The 24,333-nt window shown below is 39.4% G+C and overlaps 1 protein-coding gene across 2 annotated transcripts in view; it reads right to left on the reverse strand.

The window, feature by feature from the left end:
* The window catches only part of LOC124721533, a 79,968-nt gene extending 59,165 nt beyond the window's left edge, over nt 1-20,803 (reverse strand). For both annotated transcript variants that reach the window (XM_047246557.1, XM_047246556.1), the window contains exons 1-3: nt 20,579-20,803; nt 20,066-20,437; nt 4,185-4,460 (exon numbers count right to left, since the gene is read on the reverse strand). In XM_047246557.1, the coding sequence (XP_047102513.1) occupies nt 4,185-4,460; nt 20,066-20,437; nt 20,579-20,656 (726 nt within the window). In that variant the 5' untranslated portion in view covers nt 20,657-20,803. The remainder of the gene's footprint in view (nt 1-4,184; nt 4,461-20,065; nt 20,438-20,578) is intronic.
* Between the last annotated feature and the right edge of the window lie 3,530 nt (nt 20,804-24,333).

Here is a 24,333-nt window from a genome sequence, read left to right on the forward strand (position 1 = left end):
AGCTGCTTAGTCTCAAGAGAGTTTATTGTATTTGAACTGAGAATATGTTGAAGGATTCTGCAGCAATCAGAAGTTAGGGATATTGGTCTGTAATTTTACGGATCCTTTCTTTTATCTTTCTTATAAACTCGAGTCACCTGCATTTTTTTCCAGTTGTTTGGGACTTTATGCTGGGTGACAGATTCTCGACAAATGCAAGCTAGGTAAGGGGCCAATGCTGTAGATTACTCTTTGTGAAATCGAATTGGGATTCCATACAGACCTGGTGATTTATTTGTTTTCAAATCTTTCAGTTGTTTCTCTTTGCCAGGGATGCTTATTACGATGTCATCCACGCGGGAGTCTGTCCAGTGATCAAATGACAGTATGTTTTTACAGTTCTCCTGTGAGAACGATTTCTTGAACATGAAATTTAAAACTTTGGCTTTTGTTTTGCTATCTTCAACTGCCACACCCGACTGGTGAAGAAGGGACTGAATGGAAGCCTTACACCTGCTTAGCAATTTTACATATGACCAGAATTTTCTCAGGTTCTCAGCCAGATCTTTCGCTAAGGTGTGACAGTGGTAATAGTTGTATGCTTCGCGCATAGATCTTTTCACAGATGCACAGATCTCTATTAACCTTTGCTTGTCATCATTTATGCATCCCCTTTGGAACCTAGAACACAACAGCCTCTGCTTCCTCAGCATCCACCGAATTTTGTTATTAAACCATGGTGGTTCTTTTCCATCCTTTATCCCACTTACTGGGCACATAACTCTCCAGACCATGAGTGACAATCTGCTTCAACTTTGCCCATAATTCCTCTACATCCATGTTACTGGAACTAAGTGATGCCAATTCACTGTCTAAGTGAGATGCTAGTAACTGCTTATCTGCTCTATCTAGCAGAAACACTGTCCTAACCTTCTTGACTGATTTATTAACTTTCATAATCATAGTTGCTATAATGACATGATCGTTAAACCCTGTTTCTACACTGACACTGTTGATAAGGTCTGGCCTATCTGTAGCTACAAGGTATAAGATATTCCCATTGTGTGTGGGCTACTGAGCTAGCTGCTCAATACAATTTTCTGAAAGTGTGTTCAAAAGAATTTTGCATGACTGCCTGTACACCCCAGCAATGAATCCATAGACATCCAAGTCTATACTCGACAGGCTAAAATCGCCTCCAACTAGTAGTCTATGATCTTGGTATTTACGTGCTACTGATTGTAGACTTTCCTAGAATGACTCCACAGCTGTCACAGCAAATTGGGTGGCCAGTAAAAGTGTGTAAAAACAGCCAACAATTCACTTAGTTTCACCTACACCTGTTATACATGACCAGATGACTTCACTGTCACACTCAACTTCGACCTCAATACAGACAATATTTTTTTGTCAATCGCAATGAACACTCCTCCTATGGCCTCTGATCTGTCTTTCCAATATATGTTCCATGACTCGCTAAATATCTCAGAGCTTTCCACTTTGGGCTTCAGTCAGCTCTCAGTCCCAAGAATAATTTGAGCACAAAGAACTTCCCTGGAGGGCAGTAAATTCGGGAACTTTATTACAAATACTTTGACAGTTTACTGATAAAATTGTGACAAAATGTCTTTATTCTCAACACCATTTGACTTGACATGTGAATAATCGGGTCTACTGCCGGATATTTGTGTCGCTCTGGCACAATATTTCGGCCACGTAACTCGTTGCCTTCTTCACGTGCTACCCGAGACTGCCGTATTGGAGGATCTTGTCCAGATGCCGAGAGGGGGATGTAGTTCCTGTCTTCGCACTGGGCAAGATCCTCCAATACAGCAGTCTCAGGTAGCACCTGAAGAAGGCAACGAGTTACGTGGCCGAAATATTGTGCCAGAGCGACACTAACATCCGGCAGTAGACCCGATTATTCCACATGTCAAGATCTTGCCGGGAAAGCCTGAAGAGTTACACCATTTGACTTCCTTTGCTGTGAACCAACTGGTGAGTGTTCATTAGAGCACCTCGCCTAGCCTACGAAACCCTCGTGTGCACTGTACAAGTACTCTGCTACCTGAGTAGCTGCTTCCTTTGTGTAGTGCACCCCTGACCTATCAAGGGGAGTCCTACAAGCCCACACATGGTAACACAGGTCTAGAAATCTGCGGGCAAGACTGTCACACAGCCAATGAAGCATTTAGCTGAGACCCTCCATTTGGCTCTAAACCAAAGGACCCCGATCAACACTGGGAACGATGCAGCAAATTGTGATCTCTGCTTGAACCCCGTGTGTGACGCCAGCTGCCTGCACAAATTGAGGGCCACCCAGAACCCATGTGACAAGCATTGTTGGTGCTGAGATGAGCCACAACATGCAGACAACTGCCCTCTGCATGCTCAATAACCACAGACAAGGCCGCCTCCACATCTCGACGTGCCGAGTGCACATTTGCTTTCTTCCCAGCCCTGAACACTATCTGCCTAAGGTGCTCCATAATGCACCTGACACTGGATCTACCAATAACCAGTAAACCCCTCTCCCCATGTACCTGCTCAGAGCCTGTTGAAGGAGCAACCACCTGTGCATTCACAGGGTGAATGGGAGGCCAGGTGGTTAGTCTCCACATTGGCCCTCCACCTCAAGCGACGCGAATGCATTACCACTCACCACTCGCCCTGCTGCGAGGGGGGATCCACTGCACATGAGGCACCTCGGAAGCAGAGCCCATGGATAAAACAATTGACACCTCAGGTGTCCCTTGCGATGTGCCCGATTCTCTGCCCCTCCTACACCCTGAGGTAGCAGCCTGAAGGTGACAGACTGTAGCCAACAGCATGTTCAGCTGTTTGTGAACTGCAGACAGCTCCTCCTGCATCTGCACACAGCATGTGCACATCCTATCCAGCCTAGTAAGACTAACTGAAGAAGTTAACCATAAAAGGATACAATCCTAGATATGTGACTTGTTATCCTCCTGATGTGTCACCAAAGGACGGTGATGCATTAAAGAGCTATGTAGCTTGCTGTTCTGTGAGCAACAATTGCACTAACAACTGCATGAATTTACTTACAAAAATGCGAGATTAACACTCTTGGACAGAGAAACATGCATGAAATTTAATAAATATAATACGTGGAAAACACAGCAAAGGATAAACACTTAAATTGCTGCACTCCAGACGTACTCTCATCACAGCTGAAAGCTGGAGCCTGACTGACAGTCAGTACAGTACACTGGTACTTCAATTTGATGTTCTCTGATTTCAAGTTTTTGGCATTTCTATACAATAAATTCATAGCCCCATGAAGTAAAACTGCAGCACCTAAGTGTTCTTTTGAATTTACATGTTACATAGTATACAGGAATTCACTGAGACGACTTAATAGTTTTTAACGTCAATTGGTGAAGTAAATTCATTTTTTCACTTCCATTTCTATCATCACGAGAAGGAAACACATACCCAAGATGTTAGATTCAAACACCTTTCACCATACTTCAGAGTTTTCAATTTAACTCACAAAGTTTATCAATCTTTGCATTTTTCTGGGTGAGTACAAAGGAAATATCTCTCAAAAACATTTGATTTGTAATTTGTGATTGTAACAGGTCAGAAAATAGCTTGATTACCTTGTACCCAGGTACCAACTTCCATTTTTTGACGAGTTTTTTACTCGCTGTTACACATGCATGATTTTTTAAGAACTGATGAAATTCATAACCACTAATTATTGAATAAACATTGTATAGCACATTTAATTTTCTTCACTTACACAGATTTTTTACAGTGTACTGGAGAGGACTACGATTTTTAATTGTATATGCCAATTACATATGTTTGGGGGGGGGGGGGGGCTGAAAGCAGGACACATGGCTGGCTCCTTGGCTGCACTGTAGAAGATAGGAAGTGGAAGAAAAACTATGCACGAAACAGTCCAATAGAAAAGTGCTCCAGGATAATAGTAGTAGTACAGCAGTAGAATGGAGAAAGAAGGAACAATGGAAGAATAGTTTACGCACAGGTAGATAATATGATTCAGAAATTCATGCAAGAGCCACTAACCACCTGCGAAATTTTTGTATACCTGCTGTAGGCAGGGAGATTGCAATGAAATATGGAAAAAGTCAATACTCACAATGTTAAACCAGCACACAAAAATAATACTTCAGTATGATGAAATAAATGTCTTACATAGTTACACTAGTGCTTACTGTATTTTTCAGTGTCTCATAAACATGCTGCTGCTGCTCTTTTGTAGGTTTCTCTTCTGTTGGCTTTTCTGAGTCTGTGGTACATTGGTCAACAGATCTTAGAATGCTTTCAAGAATTAAGGTAGCATGTGCATAATTCTCATTTTGTAACATTACTAATTCATTTTCAAGTTTTTCACCATTATTTTTGTATGAAAAATTCCCACTTTCTTCATTAGGTGTTTGTGGCTCAACCACACTCAATACTGGTGAACAAGTAACTTCTGTTGCTAGCGGCTGAAAAAGATCATAAATGGGTAACAAGGCAGTATGTAACATCAAATTTTAATGAAATTTACAGTTTATGGAGTTTTATATTATCTGAATCTTCGAGTCATCATGAAAACAAAATAAATAAATAAATGCAATAATCACCAAACTAAAATAAATAATGTTTCTAAATATTAAGCTAGCAGCAAGCAAATACTGCTCATCTATTAATATCAAATACATAAGAAATAATCTATATTTGATTATTCCATTTCAGCCTTTGACTAGAATGAGTTGGGCAATTCATGTGGAGGAAAAACACACAATTGCTGAACCAGGTAAAAACTGGAGTCCTCATTACGAAACAATAACACCTAAATTCTACTCACCATAGTAGCAATCACAGTTAAATACATATTTGGTACACCTTCTGAAAATATGAGTTTAACAGCAGAGAAGCTTTAACTTCAGGTTAAAAGCATGCAGTTTATCAACTAAGAACCATTTATTCTTGCAGACATGTGGAAAACAAAGTATAACATCAAAGAATGAAAGTATATTCAGTTAACCAGATTAATTATCACTTTGGCCGACTGTTCTGATCATAAACGTCCCCCCTCGCCCCCTTTTTTCATTTCTGCTGGTGGTCATGAATATGCGCCTCTGAAGGGATCTACCAATGTATCTTCAGAACGATAAAATGGCATTTTTAATCGTGTCTGTTCAGGAGCTTACATTATATTGAAAGTAGTTGTTTAATGTAATTTAATTTAAAACAATTTGTAAGGAAAGCCCTCACAAAATTTACATGAAATAGGTTATGTAATATGGACAATTAACATGATTTCTGCTTCGTAATAGGAAAGGGAGTCAGAAGGAGGGGGGTTTATATCTCACTGGCTGATGTAACAGAAGGTAACATACTTCAAATTTATATAACAGCCACTTAGAGCAATTCATAAAATGTTCACTATGCTGTAAAAATTCTTGAGAGTAATACAAGGAGTTTCAATAAGTAATGCAACACATTTTTTCTCAGCCAATTTCGGTTGAAAAAATGTGGAATTTGTTGTGGGACACTGGAAAATTTCCACTTCAGTCCCTATAGTTTCATGAAGTTCTGATGAAAGTGGTTCCAAGCAGATATTCATCAGTGCTTGCAGAATGTCTACAGAGACCTGGCAGTGAACAAAAGCATGGTGTGCCATTGAGCAAGGTATGGATCATCATTGCAACCAGCTCACACAAACCCGTCTGATCTCCCACATGCCAGACGGCTGCACACAATTGTGACCTCAGCAATGTTGGAACATGTGGACACACACATTTGAGGTGAATCAAACACCTCAATGCACAACTGGAAGTCTCTGCTGGTAATGCTGACACATTCGTCTGCCATTTGGGGTACTCAAAGGTGTGCACCCGCTGGGTTCCTTGCCACCTAACAGACCATAAAGAGTAACAAAGGACCATCAACATGGAATTGCTTGATCGTTACAAGGCTGACAATTTTTTTGTTGAACATCATTACAGGCAATGAAACGTGGGTTCATCACTTCGCACCTGAAACAAAACTGCGATTCACGGGGTGGTGCCCCGCCACACCACCTCCCTTCCGAAGAAAAAGTTCAAAGCCATACTCTTAGCCAGTAAGGTCATGGCAACAGTCTTCCAGGACTCTGAAGGGGTTATTCTGTTTGATGTCCTCCCTCATGGTGCAATAACCAACTCTGGAGTTTATAGTGCTAAAGTCAGGAAATTGAAGAAACTAATTCAACATGTTCATCACCAGAAAAATGCAATCTTCTCCTTCACCATGACACTGCAAGGCCTCACTCAAGTCTGCACAATGAAGAGCTGTTCACAAAATTTCATTGGACTAGTCTTCCTCATGAACCCTACAGCCTGGATCTCGCACTTTCTGACTTCCATCTGTCTGGCCCAATGGAGGAAGCACTGCATGGGAAGCAATACTTGATAGGGAGGTTATTGATGCAGCAAGACGATGGCTCAGACACATCAGGCAGTAGAGTGGTACCATACGGCACAAAGGCCCTATCAGTATGGTGGTGCAAGTCCGTTGCACTGAATGAAAATAACATAAAAATTTTGTAACCAGAAGAATGGGGAATAATATGATGCATTGGAATTCTGAATGAAACTAACTTTCTTTTAGGAAAAAAAGTATTGAATTACTTACTGAATGTCCCCCTTAAAGTCACCATAACGATGCAATCAATATTCTCAAAAATTACTATGTATCATGTCACAGTCTTCAACACTTAAGAATAATTCACTGATATCATTTCTGCCCATTAATTACCACTGCACACGTACAGATGACATTTCTGCCCTGGACAAGGTCCCATCGGGGACTTTTCCTCCATAAAAAGTCCAGAACCTTTTGTTGATGACACCCAGAAAAAGCTGCAGTTCATGTGAAGTACAACTGTCTAGAACATTTTAGAAGTGAGCAGCTGTGGCAATCACTGGTCCAAGTATCGCAAACAGCACCCTTACAAGCCTCTTAACAATAAAAGTCTATATTTCATTCAATGGAGTAATGAATACTTCTACAGCTTTCCTTTTGCTGGCAAAATAAGGATTATAGATAAAGACTGCTACTAAAATAAATGTCAATTATCAGTGGCCTTGTTAAAATAATCAGAGGCACAGGCAGCTACAAGTTCTAAAACTTAAGACTTCGAAGACAGAATTAACTTGGATAATTTTCTCTCACCCATTTACATTCTACCCTACTTTTTAATTCAACCAAAAAATTAATGTCAACTGAATATTCTGTTGCTTCTTGGTAGAACAATATCAAAATACACTAACAGTACTAGTTTGCTTTTGTTCTGCAGTACTTGTTTATTGTGTTAATCGGTTTTCGGCTTACAAGGCCTTCATCTCACATAGCACTTTTCATTCATCAAAAATTTAAATTAGTTTATCAGTCTCTTTTTAAAACATAAAATAAAACAAAGTTAGTCTAAAATAATAGATCGAGATGGTCAGTGAGTAATGCAGCCTGTCACAAATACTTTTAAAATGCTTTTACTTCAGAACCATAACCAGTTTCAGGCATTCATATCCATCTTCAGTTGACGAACATTACCAGTTACATTAATGTTAGCCATCCGAAGATGGGCATGAATGCCCAAAACCAGTTATGGCTCAGAAATAGAAGCAATTTAAAAGTATTTGTGGTTGGCTGTATTATTCAATAACAATCACTGATGGCTGCAGAGTTTCCAAGATCCAGCAGGGATGAAATAACATAGATCAAGATACTATAGCTGGCAGACCACTCATCAAATGAACCAGACACCAAAGAACATTCATTAAAATATATTTCCTTAATCAGAAGAGAGTTAAAACAATAAATAATAGTGTAAAATGTACACACTCACTCAAGGAATAGAGAACAGACCAGGTGGTAATCTGGCAGCTGCCCCTGTCAAATGATAAAATAAGTCAACTAAAATGTGCAACAAAAGGAATCCATTTATCAGCACACACCATTTTATTTTAGACCAGGCGGAGTCACTTCAAGCCACTGCAGTGGCTGGAAGGACGTACCTGTAGGAGGGAGGGGAGGGGGGGGGGGGGCACACGTGTGCACAAGAAAACATAGGGAGCACAGTCCAGGGAGGGGAGATAAAGGTCTCAGCAGAGGGAAAAAAGGGATATTCCAACTGGATGTCCCACCCGAGGGTGGGAATCAGGATGATGACACCCCTCACATGTAAAGAGAATAGGATACATGAGATGGTAAGGAAATTTTTGAATGGCAATTGCATAGGAGACCAAGAGCTGGTACTGTCGAATCTGGAGAGGGAAGATACCCACTTCAGCAAGGAGACTGTCTACTACAAGACTAGTCCGAAAGGCACCGGAGGGCCAGACATGCCATGATAGTTGACTGGGTCTAACTGTTTTAAAACTGAAGGAGCTGCCAAGCCATATATCTGGCAATCATAGTCCAGATGAAACAAAACCACACCCCAGTAAATATGGATAAGAGTAGCACAATCTGCACCAAAGATGTGTTAGCAAGGTAGCAGAGAGCATTAAGTTTCTGCATGCAGGTAGTCTTTGGATGGCAAATATGGGACAGCCAGGTCAGCTTTTAATCAAAAAGGGGCCCAAAAATGTGACTGTTCTACAATCTACAGGTGCTGTGTACCTAAGTGTAATTCTGGGTCTGGATGGACTGTGGTATGACAGCAGAAATGCATGACCCACATGTCTGTAAGAGAGAACTCGAAACCATGAGAAAGAGTCAATGTAAAGGCCCACCAGATATCACCTGGGAGCTAGAATTAAGCTGAGGCAACCGAGTGGATGCTGCAGAAAATAAAAAAATCATCAACATACAATGCGGGTGTGACCAGTAGGCCAACAAAGATCACTAGCTCATTGATGGTTATGAGGAAGAGTGTGACACAATACAGAGCCCTGTGGGATGCCATTCTCTTGGTTGAGTGGGGAGGTGAATGAAGTGCCGACTAACCCAGAACAATTGGTCGGATAAAAACTGGTGAATAAAAATCAGTACAACAAGGCTTCAAAAACCCCAGTCATGGATGGTGATTAGCATATGATCACGCCAAGTGGTAGCATTTAGAAAAAGCCTGTCAGGCTGCTGTTTCCAACTTTTGCAGGTGGTCAGCTGTGGACCTTCCCTCCCGAAACCACACTGACAGCGGGGAAAAAATGGTCCAGGATTCAAGAACCCAGTATAATCAACGGGCAACCATCCTTTCCTGCAGCTTACAGGGTAGATTGGTCAGGCTAATTGGTTGGTCACTATCAAGGAACGTCGGGTTCTTGTCTGGCATAAGGATTGGGACAATTACACTATCTCACCACTGCGAGGGGAAGGCACCTTGGAGCAAAAGATGATTGAAGACTAAGGATATGTTGCATTTGGGGAACATTCAGTTGGTTCATTTGACTGTGAATTGAATCAGGGCCTGGAGCTGTGTCATGGGACAGGACAAGAGCCTCAAGTAGTTCCCAGTCAGTGGAAAGTTCATTACAGGATTCAGATTGGAGGGGGGGGGGGAGGAGTGAAACATAAGCGAATGTCTTCTACCTGTCATCTCTGCAGCAGAAAGGGAGCCGCGGAGGAAGAGGATGCAGATGCTGTTTCAAAATGGGTCACATAGTGTTCTGCAAGAACTGATGAATCACTACCAAGACCATTCTATAAGACAAGACCTTGAACAGCTGTTGAATGTTGGCAGCTCATAAGACCATGGAGCTTTGCACACATCTGAGATGTAGAGACATACATCCCCAGGGAGGAGATAGTGTTTTCACCATTCCTTGTTAACAGCATTTGATTAGATGGTGAGCATTAGCATGACGTCACTTAAAAGTGATAAATGTCATTTGAATCACTGCAGGGATCATCAGTGATCCTGAATAGCTACTGAAATGTGTTTGGCCTGCCATGGCACCAATCGAGCGGGGGGGGGGGGGGGGGGGGGGGGGGGGGGGGGGGGGCGGGGGAGCTGTAAAAAGGGGAAAAGTAGTTCCAGAGGCATGGATGATCATGTTTGGGACTCACTGCACAACCTCATCAAAAGAATCGGACAGCAGTGGCAAGTGTTACAGCAGAAGCATATAAAAGCCAATTGGCTCTGTGATGTGCTCAACGTGCTGGTGGTGGCAAGGAAATGACAGGATCACTGGGTACAGGTGTCTGGCACAAAATGTAGCAAAGCCACTAGATTAGGGAAAGAGATTGTTAGATTGATACCTGGAAAGGTAGCATGGGAGGCACTGGAGCGAGTGATTCTGTGCACATGAGACTGGAGTGATCATTGTGTTAAGAGTGGTAGGGGAAGAGGCATTGCGTTGTAGTGGAAACAGACAAATCTCAGTCTGGAAAAAGGAAGTTTGGTAGAGGTGGTTCTCATGTAGGTCTGTGGGTGTGAGTGGCTACTGTGTTGGCGGGCGGGGCAGCGGGAGGAGGGGTCAGATGATGTTTTTGGGTGATTGAGAATAGAACTAATTGGTTATTAATGGGTTTGACTGAGGAGTATGAATATTTAGTTGTAAATCACTCCCATCTTGCAGTCTCATCTAGACGAGTACTGCTAGCAGAAGGTAACACCCTGGATAATTTTTGTGTATTTTGTTGTTTTCTGAGGACAGCAGGGCAAATGTATAGGTCAAAGATTGTCAGTTGAACAGGTTGTGGGGGGGAGTTGCTCGTGTGGTTAGTGGAGGATGGGGTAGGTTTTGGGTGGGGCTGGTTGGTTGTGGAGGGTTTGGGAGATATGGGTGGTTTTGAGGATATTTATTTGATTTGATTTTTTAGGTGTGTGTGTGTGTGTGGGGGGGGGGGGGGGGCTAGTTTTAGATGGTGCTGGTTTAAGTTGGTGTATTTTTCTTGTTTATTCATTTTTTATCGCAGTATGTACTGTACATGTGTTTACATTTATAGTTGTTTGTGCATATTGTAATTGGTCATGGTGCAAGTTTTATACGTTATCTTGGTAGCAGGGAGACCCAGTTCCTAAGGCCGGTATTACACTATCAAATTTCTTTGTCAAATATCTTTGTCCAAAATCTTTGTCAAAGATATTTGATGGTGTAATAGGAACTTTGTCAAATGTCGTCCAATATTTGATCAAATCTAGGGCCTCGCTGTAGATTTGATCAAAGAAATCGCTTGTCTTCTGTTCACTGCAATGTGACACGTTACCACATGGAGCGCTAGCATCGCTGCAGCGTTCTGTCATCTGTAGTGTTTTTATAAACATGCCGGTAAATACAATTGGTGTGTGCTGACAACTACAAAATTAATAGAGATGTATGAAACTGATGAGGCGCTTTACAATGTGAGGCACCCTGAATACAAAAATAGATTAAGGAGATTGGAGACGAGACCTGACCTAACCTAACCTAACCCTCTCCTGCAGCAAGGAATCTGAGTGTTAACAGTGAGCCTGTCTTCTGAAGATGTAGCAGTTCTTAAGTGAATATTGTGCTTTGTGATATGAGGCTACACTTCACTGAGCACATACAGAAATGTATGCTCATCCATTCTTAAGTAATTGATGTACGACTTGACGTCTTCCACTGTAAGCTCATGTAACAAGTTTTGTTGAATGCTTTTATCGTGTAGTCGTAAAACCCACGGCTTCACCCAGATTAGATTAGTTTTTCGTTCCATAGATCCGTGCTGAGGAGATCCTCATGGATGTGGAACATGTCAATTATTTTAAGCTGAAATAACAATACTAATAGTATGAATAAATACAATACATCATTTGTTTCTATTAAAAATTTCGTCAATGGAGTAAAAGGAGTTGGCCACTAGTAAGTCTTTCAGGCTCCGTTTAAACTGATCTTTATTTGTAACTAAATTTTTTATGTTTGCTGGCAAATTATTGAAGATGAGTGTTCCTGAGTAGTGGACCCCTTTTTGAACTAAAGTAAGTGCGTTTAAGTCCTTGTGCAGATCATTTTTGTTCCTGGTATTGTATGTATGAACTGAGTTGTTTGTTGGAAAAAGAAATATATTATTTACAACAAATTTCATTAAGGAGTAAATACACTGAGAGGCAGTAGTTAGTATACCCAGGTCTTTGAAGAGGTTTCAGCAGGACGTCCGTGAATTTACTCCACAAATAATACGTATTACACGCTTTTGGACTCTGAAAACTTTTGTTTGACTTGAAGATTTACCCCAAAATATTATACCATATAACACTATGGAATGAAAGTATGCAAGCCTTTTCATTATTATGTTGCCTATGTCTGCTAACACTTGAATTGCACATACAGATCTGTTAAGGCGTTTCTGCAGTTCTGTGGTGTGCTCCTCCCAACTGGATTTATTATCAAGTTGTAATCCCAGGAATTTAAGACTGTCAACCTCGTATGTATGGTTCCAGTTTTTCCCCCCACTTCTTTTCTGCATGTGCACACAATGCAATTGGGGTACGTGCAACTGCTGCAGTTAATAACAAGTTGTTGTCAGCCATCTTGAACTTTGACGAAAAATTTGATGACAGTGTAATACCCCTTCTAGCGCTACGTCAAAGATCTTTGTCAAATATATTTGATGGAATATTTGATCACATCTTTGATCAAATCTTTGACAAAGAAATTTGATAGTGTAATACCGGCCTAAGCGCCACAGGGGCCCCACCCCACCAGAAATTATGCGATATAATTTGATTTGGTGTCTTTACCTAGTGTTATAAAACAGCCCGCGAGTACATCATGACTTTGATGTAGTATGAGTGACAGACCAGAGGTAATCAGGACCAGTTTCCACTGCTCCGTTACAGAGACATGACATAATCCTGAGCCGTCGCTAGCCGGGCCATTCGACCAGTGCCAGGGGCCCATACTCCCTCTACACCCTCAACTCATAGAACTACAGTCACACTGATGTGACCATGCAGTTCCCCTTTCTCTACTTTGTCCTCCCGTAGCATAGTGTAGGCCATCTTGGGTGAGGTTGCTGGACAGACCAGCTCACACATACCCCCTTTCCTACAGTAAAGTAGATTGTTTGCTAAAAATGCTCTTTAATTTATTCGATATTGAAGAGAAGCTAGAAATGAAGCAATTAGGCACACATCAACCACCTATAATATTACACACACACACACACACACACACACACACACACACACACACACACACACACAAAAAAGTTCACTTCTGTATATACTTTATTACTATCCACAGTATTTTTTGGATTAGGCCTATATTTATAACTGTATAATTAGAATATTTACTTTTTTTCTAGTGGTTTTTAAGCAGTCTGACATAAATTAAGGTTATATAACAACCACTGTGCCAATGTGTCTTAGTGATTAAAGCACCTGCATAATAAGCAAGAGGCCTGGGTTCAATTCTCGGCATTGGTACAAATTTTCATACGCTGTTTCAGTCTGTATACATAAAACCATATCAGTGTCAGACCAGTAAAATCACTGAAATGGTGTAGTTAAATTGTAATTCAGAGCAATTTTGCTATAAAGTTTACTGACTCTTCTAAGCCCTACAAATGAAAATGAGCAATAGTCACAACTGCTTGGTAGTGTTTTCTGGTATTCATTTCTGAATGCATAGTAAATATCGGTACAGCCTCATTGAGATCAAGTCACATTTAGGTACGAGGTTATTGAGTTGGGTGTGGGGTTTTTTGGTTGGCCTCATTTGAGCTATACAGGTCAAGTGAAATATATGATTCCCATGGTTTTTGTCTTTGTAACGTTGAGGATTTTTTGTGCTTTATTTTGTGGATTACAATTGTTTTCACATGGTCCCATTACTTGTACTGTCTTACACTTAGCACTCCCCCACACACCAAACCCTCTACTTCCCGTGGGGTCCCCTTAGTTTCATTTTAATCCTGGAGTTAAATATTTAATATATTTTTATCTTTAACACATATAAATTTATTCAGATTATTATTGACATATTGTATATGCTTGGAATAGTAGTGTTCGCCTTCTAGCGATGTCATGGGTCACAGCGGAAGGGTGGAATCAGAACTTCTGGTACCGACAATTGTAAGTGATTCAACCACCCTTATTTAATTCGGTGTAGCAAGTGGATAGCTATTTGTTGGCATATTTCCAATGAATCTGTGGTTTTGTAGTGACTTGTCTGAAAGGACACTGTAGCTATATGGCTCATTCCATGTCAGATCAACCTGGAGCTCCAGGTCATAGTCTCAGATTGGAATGAAATTCAGTACACTAATTCTATCATGTGTGGAACACTTGTGTACAAAGTATTAGTTTCCCCTGCCAATTCGTTCCAGAATTATGACTTGTGAAAGAAGGTGGTGTGACCCATAAATTGCTACCCGCATCTGGCAATCTATCTTCAGAGCCAACTTCAGGTCTTAATAACTTTGGAATTATTCCACACAGTCTAGTGAAATTTTTACAACCCAGTAACATCCATTTAGAGAACACACTCCATGAATCAAAACACCAACAACATATTTCTGTGGGAAAATAAAAAATTCAAAAATGTGATTAAAAAATGTAATATGTTAAAAGGGACATATTGTAGGTGCCCTCTATGCCAAATATAACTCACTCAAAAAGGGTAAAAAAATTTTGTGGTAAGCTTAATGTGGCCTAAACACACACAGAACTCATCATGCCCATATCAGTCTCAAAAACTGAGTTACATGCACACGAAAATACAAAAATTTGAAAAATTTCTGGAAAAAACATGGATTTTCTAAGTGTGGTAGCACAAAAGGGACAAGTCGTATGCATGCCAAATTTCACACACTGCATAAGTAGACCACAATGATATATATATCTCAAAATTCCAGCATGTTATTGAAACACATTTGTGTATAATGGAAGCTGACAGGTGTATTTGGTGATGTGGCCATTGTTCCACAACACAATTTTGTAAAAACATATCGTAAAGTGTTCTGCCTCTTCTTATTCTCTCCCACAACTGTTTACTCACTAAGCAACAACAAATGGCTCTGAGCACTATTGGACTTAACATCTATGGTCATCAGTCCCCTAGAACTTGGAACTACTTAAACCTAACTAACCTAAGGACATCACACACATCCATGCCCGAGACAGGATTCGAACCTGCGACCGTAGCAGTCGCGCGGTTCCGGACTGAGCGCCTAGAACCGCTAGACCACTGTGGCTGGCAAGCAACAACATATAGACAGATTAAAACAACCTATCATTAATGTTTACTGCACCTTAACTGCTAAAAACCAGTCGATTGTGCTTCAAACAGAAGTTCTCCCACACTTTAGCTACTGTACTTTGCACATTGAGTGGCAAATTGTACTGTCTTCCTGACACTGTGGTAGGAACTGGAACCGTCATAAGAAGATGTTCAAAAGGAATCCAACACCTGGTCTGCCAAACTTGGTCAATGAAATGATCTTGCTGGTCCTGCTGGTGCCATGAAGTTCACAAATGCATCACCTTCTGTTTCACAGCACTCTGCAACACATCCTAAGTACCATTTGTCATCATAAACAGCAATAACACAGTAAACTGTCTGTATATTGCTGCTTTTGCTTCTGAATCCTGAGTCAGACACACTGAAGACACATGTTGTGCATGAACCTATAGTTATAACCGGACAGTCTGCTCATCTGCACACTGTCAAAGTCCACTGGAGAGAAGTGATGATGGCTCCTTGTGCCTACAACAGTTTTAACGTGTTCTAGTCTGATTTTTTAGCAACTCTTCGACTGATTTCACCTCATCTTTCGAAACATAGAATGATTGTATGCCAGAGATATTTTTCTGTACGCAGGTAAATAATTGAAGAGGTGTTAGAATGTGACCTTCTGTAGGGTGCTGCAGACTAGCTCGTGATGCCATGCGCTTAATGGTAGCACCAATACCGTCACATACATTTCTAACATGACTTCTTGTGAAAAAATTCCATTCTGCATGAATCTGAAAATCATGGTAATGCATGCATAAATTTTTGAGATTTTTATAGTTTTTGTACTGACTAGCTGCCCCGTCACTGAAGTATTTTGCAAAATGTATGTGAGGCAGCTTGTTTTTCACATATGCCATGACAGTGCGAATGTGGGCATGAACTGCAATGGCATCATGAATTAGAAACAGTCACTAAAAATGCGCAGGTACATGACAGACACATCACCTGATTCACCTCTATAGTAAATCACAAATGGCTGGAGAGTTGCTTGGCTGTTGTCCCAATGATATCCTTGGATGGCATCTTGAACTAAAAATGCATAATTTTCAGAAAAGTCTAGTATTACTATAATTTCATCTTGTTTCAACTCATCCTCACAAAACTGGAGATAAGCCAATTGTGCTGTTGCTGTAAAGCTGTGTGTGGTCAGTTTGTCCATTTTTTGACAACACATTTCAACAAAATCTTCCACTGTACTTTGCTTTGTTTCAAGACTTACGTGATCCATGTGTGTGCATTGTTTATAACAAACAAGTTTATCGTCATCTATAAGGAGTTCACCATACAGTTTGTTATTCATGTGTTCTGCAAGATTTGCCTTACCGGGACACTTTTCACGCCTGTGTATCATGCACTGGTAGGAACTGATGTCACACACTAGCAGTTTCCATTGCACCTTTGTAATCCAGACCAGAATCCTTTATAGCAGCAAACATCAGCTTAGCATTTTGATGGGTCTCACATACACAAACATTGTGTGTGCCCCTTGTACATACAGGCACAATGCATTTTGGCCAAAGATTGAAAGAAGGTGATAAACCTACTTTGGTATTGGGATACTTTTCCTTGAATTCTACACACAGTTCTGATACGTTGCATAGCAACAGTCTGTTTTGCATCTGTACACGTACATTTCCCATTTTCACCGTTACATAGTCTTTTTTTCCAGGCATTATTCAGCTCTAGTCATTATTTTCATAAAACTCCGACACTAGTACCTTTATTTCTGAACTCAATTGCTTACCCTGAGCCTGCTGAAGTTGCAGAAGCACTCCTTGGGCTGCTTCTATTTTCCTAGCTTGCTTTACCATACATGAAGAAACACTTAATTCCTTTGCAGTGTAGTCAATAGACCAGCTGGAAGGTGCAAGGGTAAGAATAGCTACTTTTTTCTGGCGTGTGAATATGGCACATTTTTCTTTCAAATCATGCACAATTTTGTCCAAATCGGAGCATTTCTAGCATGATTTCTGTTCCTTTGGACCAGATAGTTCTTCCTCTTCCACCATTAGTGTGTCAGCTATTTTGTGTTTTAATTCCATTAGAGCTTCTTGTAGTTTTCTTCTACCATAGCTGGGCCTGTCTTTTCCCAACTTTGTGTGTCTTCATGGGAGACAAGAGCAGTCACTGATGTATTTTAATTGCTCATTCGCTGTGGTTGTAGGTGGCTGATACTCTTCGTCACTGTCATGTAAATTATCAGAATATTCTTCATTTTTTTAACAGTGTAACACACCTGGAACATAACTTTTGTCCTGGTTTCATGATAAGTCCCACGCACTGATTCACTTTCAATACTGATTTTATATCAGTTTCTCTGAGGCTACACTTCACTGTCTTCTTATGAATCCGAAATGGATCAAAACAACTTCTTTGTAAGAAAGAATAATTATCCAGAAACACTTGCATATGATGATAAACACTAAAGTTTCCTGGAACTGCACTTCTTGTGTATCCCGGATCTCCATAGCAACAAATCTTGGTCCAATTCATCCAGATCATACAGCACAAAGTGAATGCCACATTTTGTTCCGTATGTTGTTTTATGACATTCAGATGCTAGTGCTCTACCAATACTGCAATTTGTTTGAACAAAAGCACCACTAGTACACTCTTCTGCCTCCATACTGACTTTCCACAACAGTACTGACCAGTCTGAACTAGAATCTTAAAAACATGAGTAACGTGTAATGGTTGCTTGTTTCCTTTGTTGTTCCTACCTAACAATGACTCATTCTGTCCCTGATAACTACCATTGTTTAACTTTCTCTTGCCTAATGGTTCTCAACAATTGCTGCAGCTTTATCTGAAACAAGCTGTCTGCATCATCACTATTCCTTGCTAAATCGTGTTAAAAGAAACTTAACCAAACACATCTCTGTCAACTTTTATTGTACACAAATGCCTTGCAATAACAAGTTGAAAGTTTGCCACATATTATATTATGGTCTACTTATGCAGTGTTTGAAATTTGGCTTGGATATCACTTCTCCCTTTTGTGCTACCACACTCCGAAAATCCACGTTTTTCAGGTAATTTTTCAAATTTCTGTATTTTTGTGTGACTGATATGGGCAAGATGCATTCTGTGTGTGTTTAGGCCACATTAAGCTTACCACAAAAAAATTATACCCTTTTTGAGTGAATTATATTTGGCATAGAGGGCACCTACAATATGTACCTTTTAACGTATCACACTTTTTTAATCACATTTTGGAATTTTTTATTTTCCCTCAGAAATATGTTGGTGTTTTGATTCATAGAGTGTGTTCTCTAAGTGGATGTTACTGGGTTGTAAAAATTTCACAGGACTGTGCGAAATAGTTCTGAAGTTATTAAGACCTGAAGTTGGATCTGAAGATAGATTGCCAGATGCGGGTAGCAATTTATGGGTCACACCACCTTCTTTCACAAGTCATAATTCTGGAACGAATTGGCAGGGGAACTTAAAATTTTGTACATGAATGTTCCACAATTGGTAGCATTGGTGTGTTAATTTCAGCCAAACCTAAGACTATCAGCTGGAACATTTTCTCAAATTGGTTGAATTGACATGGAATGACCAATATAAATCTTTTAAACACACAAAAATTTGCTCTCAATTGTATAAACTGTACAGCAATACATATGTTTTTAGTACACAAACTTAGCAAGGAACAAACCCTTCTTCACACTGGGGGAAAATAAAAGAGTTTCAAAGTCAAGCACAACCTTTAAACACAGGTTAATTCTCACAAAAAGTATACAGTGAGGATTTAATCTTTCTTTTCAAAAACAGGCAGTAGTAGTAATATGTCTGTAATAAACACCAATATCACTAGTGGTTTTTTTACTGTATTTTTGCTCTGACACATTTTCACCAAGTCAGATTTTGACAAAATATAAATACTTAAACCAAGCAGATTTTTGACATTTTCTGCACTATTTGTTACTTGGAGTTTATTAAAAACTGTCAAATTATCAATACGTTTTACTGGGCCATGCAACATCATTTGATGAGTGATGTGTTGACGCATTCTAACAAACATTACAGCTCATTAGTGGCCATACATACACAGCACAAAATGTTTATAGCAAATGTATGTAAAATATATGTTCACATTAAAAGTAGCCTACTCTGAAGTAGTTGTAAAACCTTTGACCTTTTCAGTAGCATAAAGCATCACTCTGAAAAACCTATTTTAGGATAGGAGCAGATAACAACACTGAGTGTAACCTGCCACGGACGATCTTGAACTGAATTGTTTTTCTTATGTATTTTAATCGTTTGTAGGTATTGTTTGAAAGTTCCCAATTCTGTCAATAGAAAAGTCATTTAATACAAATATAATCAAAATATTTAACAGCACCTATATACAAATGGTATCCCGTGTAGCTAAAATGATACTGATCATCATAACTTTCCAAATTAGCTATTCAAATCATGAAACATAAGGAGTATCCTGCTCTATCCTTAACTAATGCTATCCTACCTTGTATAAGTTTTCTCTCTATGTAGCCTATATATTATTACTGTAAATATGTCTGGCATGTCCTATACTGTTCTACTGAATGACCTAAATATGAATAAACTTTGTAACTACATTCTCAAAATAGTATATTATATTAATCTACGTTCTTGTGCACATTTCCATATCTTTATGCAGAGAATACTTTAGGCATTAGGGCCTACATGATTTTTCGTGAGAATAAAATTTACAGTTTGCGAAAACTGGATTTACTACAACAATACTAAATAGTAACAGAAAAATCAAACTGGACACAGTAATACTGCACTGGTGTTAGATATTTACGTAAGGTATGATGCAGTGTATGACTGCTACGAACATATTTGCTTCTAGTTTGATAAAAAATAGTGACAATTCTGAAATGTCCATAACACCTTGACACACAAATCTAAGAATATAATTCTATACTCACAGCTCGTGCCACAGCACTACTCATACTGCGTTTCAAAATCATAATCCCTAGGCCATCACTGGAAAATAACTCAAGTTTCTTCGTAAAATTTCTAACACTCCTGGCAATTTTAAATTCATAGTTGGCAGTACACCCTGGGACATCGTTACGATTTCTCGTCTTGTCATTTTCTTCTAAATGCGATCTGACCCATGGAGATCTGTGGGTAATACTAGTCTCGCAAAGCAAGCAGTAATTTTTCTCAAATTGTGGTACAACACGTTCCTTTAACTGCAACGCTCTCTTAACATGTCTAACAAAATCAGAGACGGGCTCATACACGACTACTTGACCACTAGCAAGAGCGCTTGTACTGCACCGGGTCCACATCACCTGTAACAGACGGCAAAATTGTTTACCAACACAACTATCACCTACAGAACAACGTTTTTATATGCTATGACGATTTAATAAAGCATAAGTTACAAACAGAGACTCCACTGTACCAGCTTCATTCACAAATTTCAAACGAACCTCTCCAAATCGTGATCCCGACAAGAGCGTCATTAGCCTTTTCGCAAATGCCGCAGAAGTGATTTGCTTCTGCGACATTGTTATTGCATACCCTACAACAAGGGCTCTTTACAAAGAACAGTCACACTCATAAAATCTACGTACATCACGTTAACCCACAGCAAACAAACTCAATCGTCCATTCCCACCGCCTCAAGCAGACTACTGCTCAGATCGCTTCTACAATCAAAGATCTCCACTTGAAAGACAAGTTGGTTTACTACTTGTTTGGGCGTGGGTACACCCACGAAGACTATTATTTGAAGAGAACATTCTATGAAATCAAAAATTTGTTAAGAATTAGTTAATTAAAGTATTGCGTTATATAAATATAAAATGCATAATCTCAGGAATACTAAGATTTCTATTAAAATTGTTACTAAATTTGGAACATAATGTCAGAATTTAGAGGTAAATATTTAAAGTATAAAAAATGAAATTTGTGCGTGGTGAGCATCTTATATTGTAAAACTCTATTATGTAGGAGATGTAACTGACGCTGCGCTGGAGACATGTGTCAAATATATAATTTGCAGTCTCACAGGGCTGTTATGGTGGAGAAAAAAACCCATTGAAATAGGCAGAAACTCTAGAATAAGTTTTGACAGACTGGAAGGTGTTCAGAGTAGACAAAGGTATCTCTGAAAGAATGCAGAGATTCATATCTATTATTATTATTATTAACTGGTTTTCCGCCTCTTCGTCATATAACCCAAATCCATGTACATTTTTATAGAAAACATGCCCTGACAATAACAGTATTACTTATGCTGTTTAACATGCCATGTAATAACAGTGGGGGTCCAGATTAAAACATAACGATAGAAAAGAATTATTATTGGCAACATGTCATGTTACACCATATGCAGAGCTAAGAGGTTTACAGTGTCAAATTTCTGGGATTACAACTCGATAATACATTCAGTTGGACAGGGCATACCACAGAATTTCTGAAGCTCCTAAACAAGTCTGTATTTGCCGTGAGAATGATGTCAGATGTAGATAACATAAATATAAAAAAGCTTGCATACTTTGCTTACTTCCATTCTATTACGTCATATTGCATCATATTCTGGGGAAACTCATCAAACCGAGAAAAAGTTTTTAGTATGCAAAAGCGCGTAACAAGAATCATTTGTGGTGTAAATTCAAGAACATCACATAGAAACCTGTTCAAGGAATTATGAATTCTAACCACTGCTTTTCAGTGTATTTATTCCTTAATGAAATTTGTTGTAAGTAATACATCTCTATTTCCAACCAATAGCTCAATACATATTATCACTACTAGGAATAAGAACAATCTACGTAAAGATCTAAAATTACTTACCTTGGTCCAAAAAGGAGTCCAATATTCAGGAACACACGTTTTCAATAAATTGCCAGCAACCATTAAATACTTGGTTTTGAATAAAGCACAGTTTATCAGAGGCTGAAAGACTTTTTGATAGGCAACTCTTTTTACTCTATAGATGAATATATTAACATGGACTGTCAGACCAGCTTAAGTAAAAATGTCTGTTATATTTCAGTTTTGACAGCAATTTGTCACAACAGTCAAGATTAGGTGTGTTGTGTATGATAAATTTATTAAAAGTGTATAACAGTGTTTCATTCTGACAGCATATTAATTCTGTAAGTGTAGTGTTACAAGCCCTTTGGTGTTCCTTATCTATATAAACGATTTGGGAGACAATCTGAGAAGCCATCTTAGGTTGTTTCCAGATGACGCTGTCATTTATCGTCTATTACAGTCGGCAGAAGACCAAAACAAACTGCAAAACGACTTAGAAAAGATATATGTATGGTGCAAAAATTAGCAATTGACCCTAAATAATGAAAAGTGTGAGGTCATTCACATGAGTGTTAAAAGGAATCCATTAAACTTTGGTTACACAGTAAATCAGTCGAATCTAAAAGCTGTAAATTCAACTACCTAGGAATTACAATTATGAACAACTTAAATTGGAAAGAACACATAGTGAATGTTGTGCGTAAGGCTAACCAAAGACTGCGTTTTATTGGCAGGACACTTAGAAAATGTAATAGATCTACTAAGGAGACTGCCTACACTATGCTTGTCCATCCTCATTTAGAATACTGCTGTGGAGTGTGGGATCATTACCAGATAGGATTGAGGAAGTACGTCGAAAAAGTTCAAAGGAGGACAGCACGTTTTGTATTATCGCGAAATAGGGGAGAGTGTCACTGAAATGATGCAGGATTTGGGATGTACATCATTAAAACAAAGGCGTTTTTTGTTGTAGAGGAATCTTGTCACGAAATTCCAATCATCAGCTTTCTCCTCCGAATGTGAAAATATTTTATTGGTGCCGACCTAAAAAAATGGTTCAAATGGCTCTAAGCACTATGGGACTTAACATCTGAGGTCATCAGTCCCCTAGACTTAGAACTACTTAAACCTAACTAACCTAAGGACATTACACACATCCATGCCCGAGGCAGGATTCGAACCTGCGACCGTAGCAGCCACGCGGTTCTGGACAGTAGTGCCTAGAACCATTCGGCCACAGCGGCCAGTGATGCCGATCTACATAGGGAGAAACGATCACCATGATAAAATAAGGGAAATCAGAGCTTGTACAGAAAGATGTAGGTGTTAATTCTTTCCGTGGGATATATGAGATTGGGATAATGAGAATTGTGAAGGTGGTTCAGTAAGCCCTCTGCCAGGTACTTAAATGTAATTTGCAGAGTATCCATGTAGGTGTAGAGGTAAATGTTAGCAGTTATAAAACTTCCTGGCAGATTAAAACGGTGTGCCGGACTGAGACTCGAACTCGGGACCTTTGCCTTTCACGGGCTGTTCCAAGTTCGAGTCTTGGTCCGGCACACAGTTTTAATCTGCCAGGAAGTTTCATATCAGCGCACACCCTGCTGCAGAGTGAAGATCTCATTCTGTTAGCGGTTATAGTTTACTGTAACATATTCACCTATTCTGTCAATCTCCTGATAAATGCTCAGGAATAAGTACTGTATTCAAATGTTTTATGTTTTTTATGTTATTCTTTCTGCCATGTTCCACACCCACGAGAATCATCTCATTTTTGGGTCTATGGAGCGAAAACTGAATCTAATCTAATCATATAGACTACAACCTAATTTTCGATTAATTGAATTTACACTGTATTCTTTGTATGTATAAAGGTGCTGATCTTTTTTCAAATGTGAACTAAATATGAAAAACGTTTTTAGACATTTCATTACAATGTCATGAATGACATCTACTCCCGATCCCAAGAGCGTTTTACTGGACAAAAGGAGAGGCACACCAGTCTACATTATCAAAAGGTATCTCTAATTTTAGAAATGCTATAAATGTCGACTTTCCTTCCTTCAACCCATCTTCTAGGTGAGTCGCAGGGTCAGTATTGCGTCATGTGTTTCTATATTTTTCCAGAAGACTAACTGATTTTCCCTGATGTCAATTTCTACCAGTTTTTCCATTCCTCTCTAAATAGTTCATGTCAGTATTTTGCAACCATAGCTTATTAAACAGATAGTTTGGTAACATTCACACCTGTCCTCCCCTGCCTTGATTGGAATTGGAATCATTAAATTCTTTTTGTGTCTAGGATTATTACAGTTACATCATATAGTTGCATACCATCTGGAATTTCATGGCTGGCTCGTGTAAATATCAATAATTCTAGGAGAATGTTATCTACTCCATGGGCTTTTTCTCGACTTTGGTC

The sequence above is a fragment of the Schistocerca piceifrons genome, chromosome X, assembly GCF_021461385.2.
Source record: "Schistocerca piceifrons isolate TAMUIC-IGC-003096 chromosome X, iqSchPice1.1, whole genome shotgun sequence".
NCBI classification, from domain to species: domain Eukaryota; kingdom Metazoa; phylum Arthropoda; class Insecta; order Orthoptera; family Acrididae; genus Schistocerca; species Schistocerca piceifrons.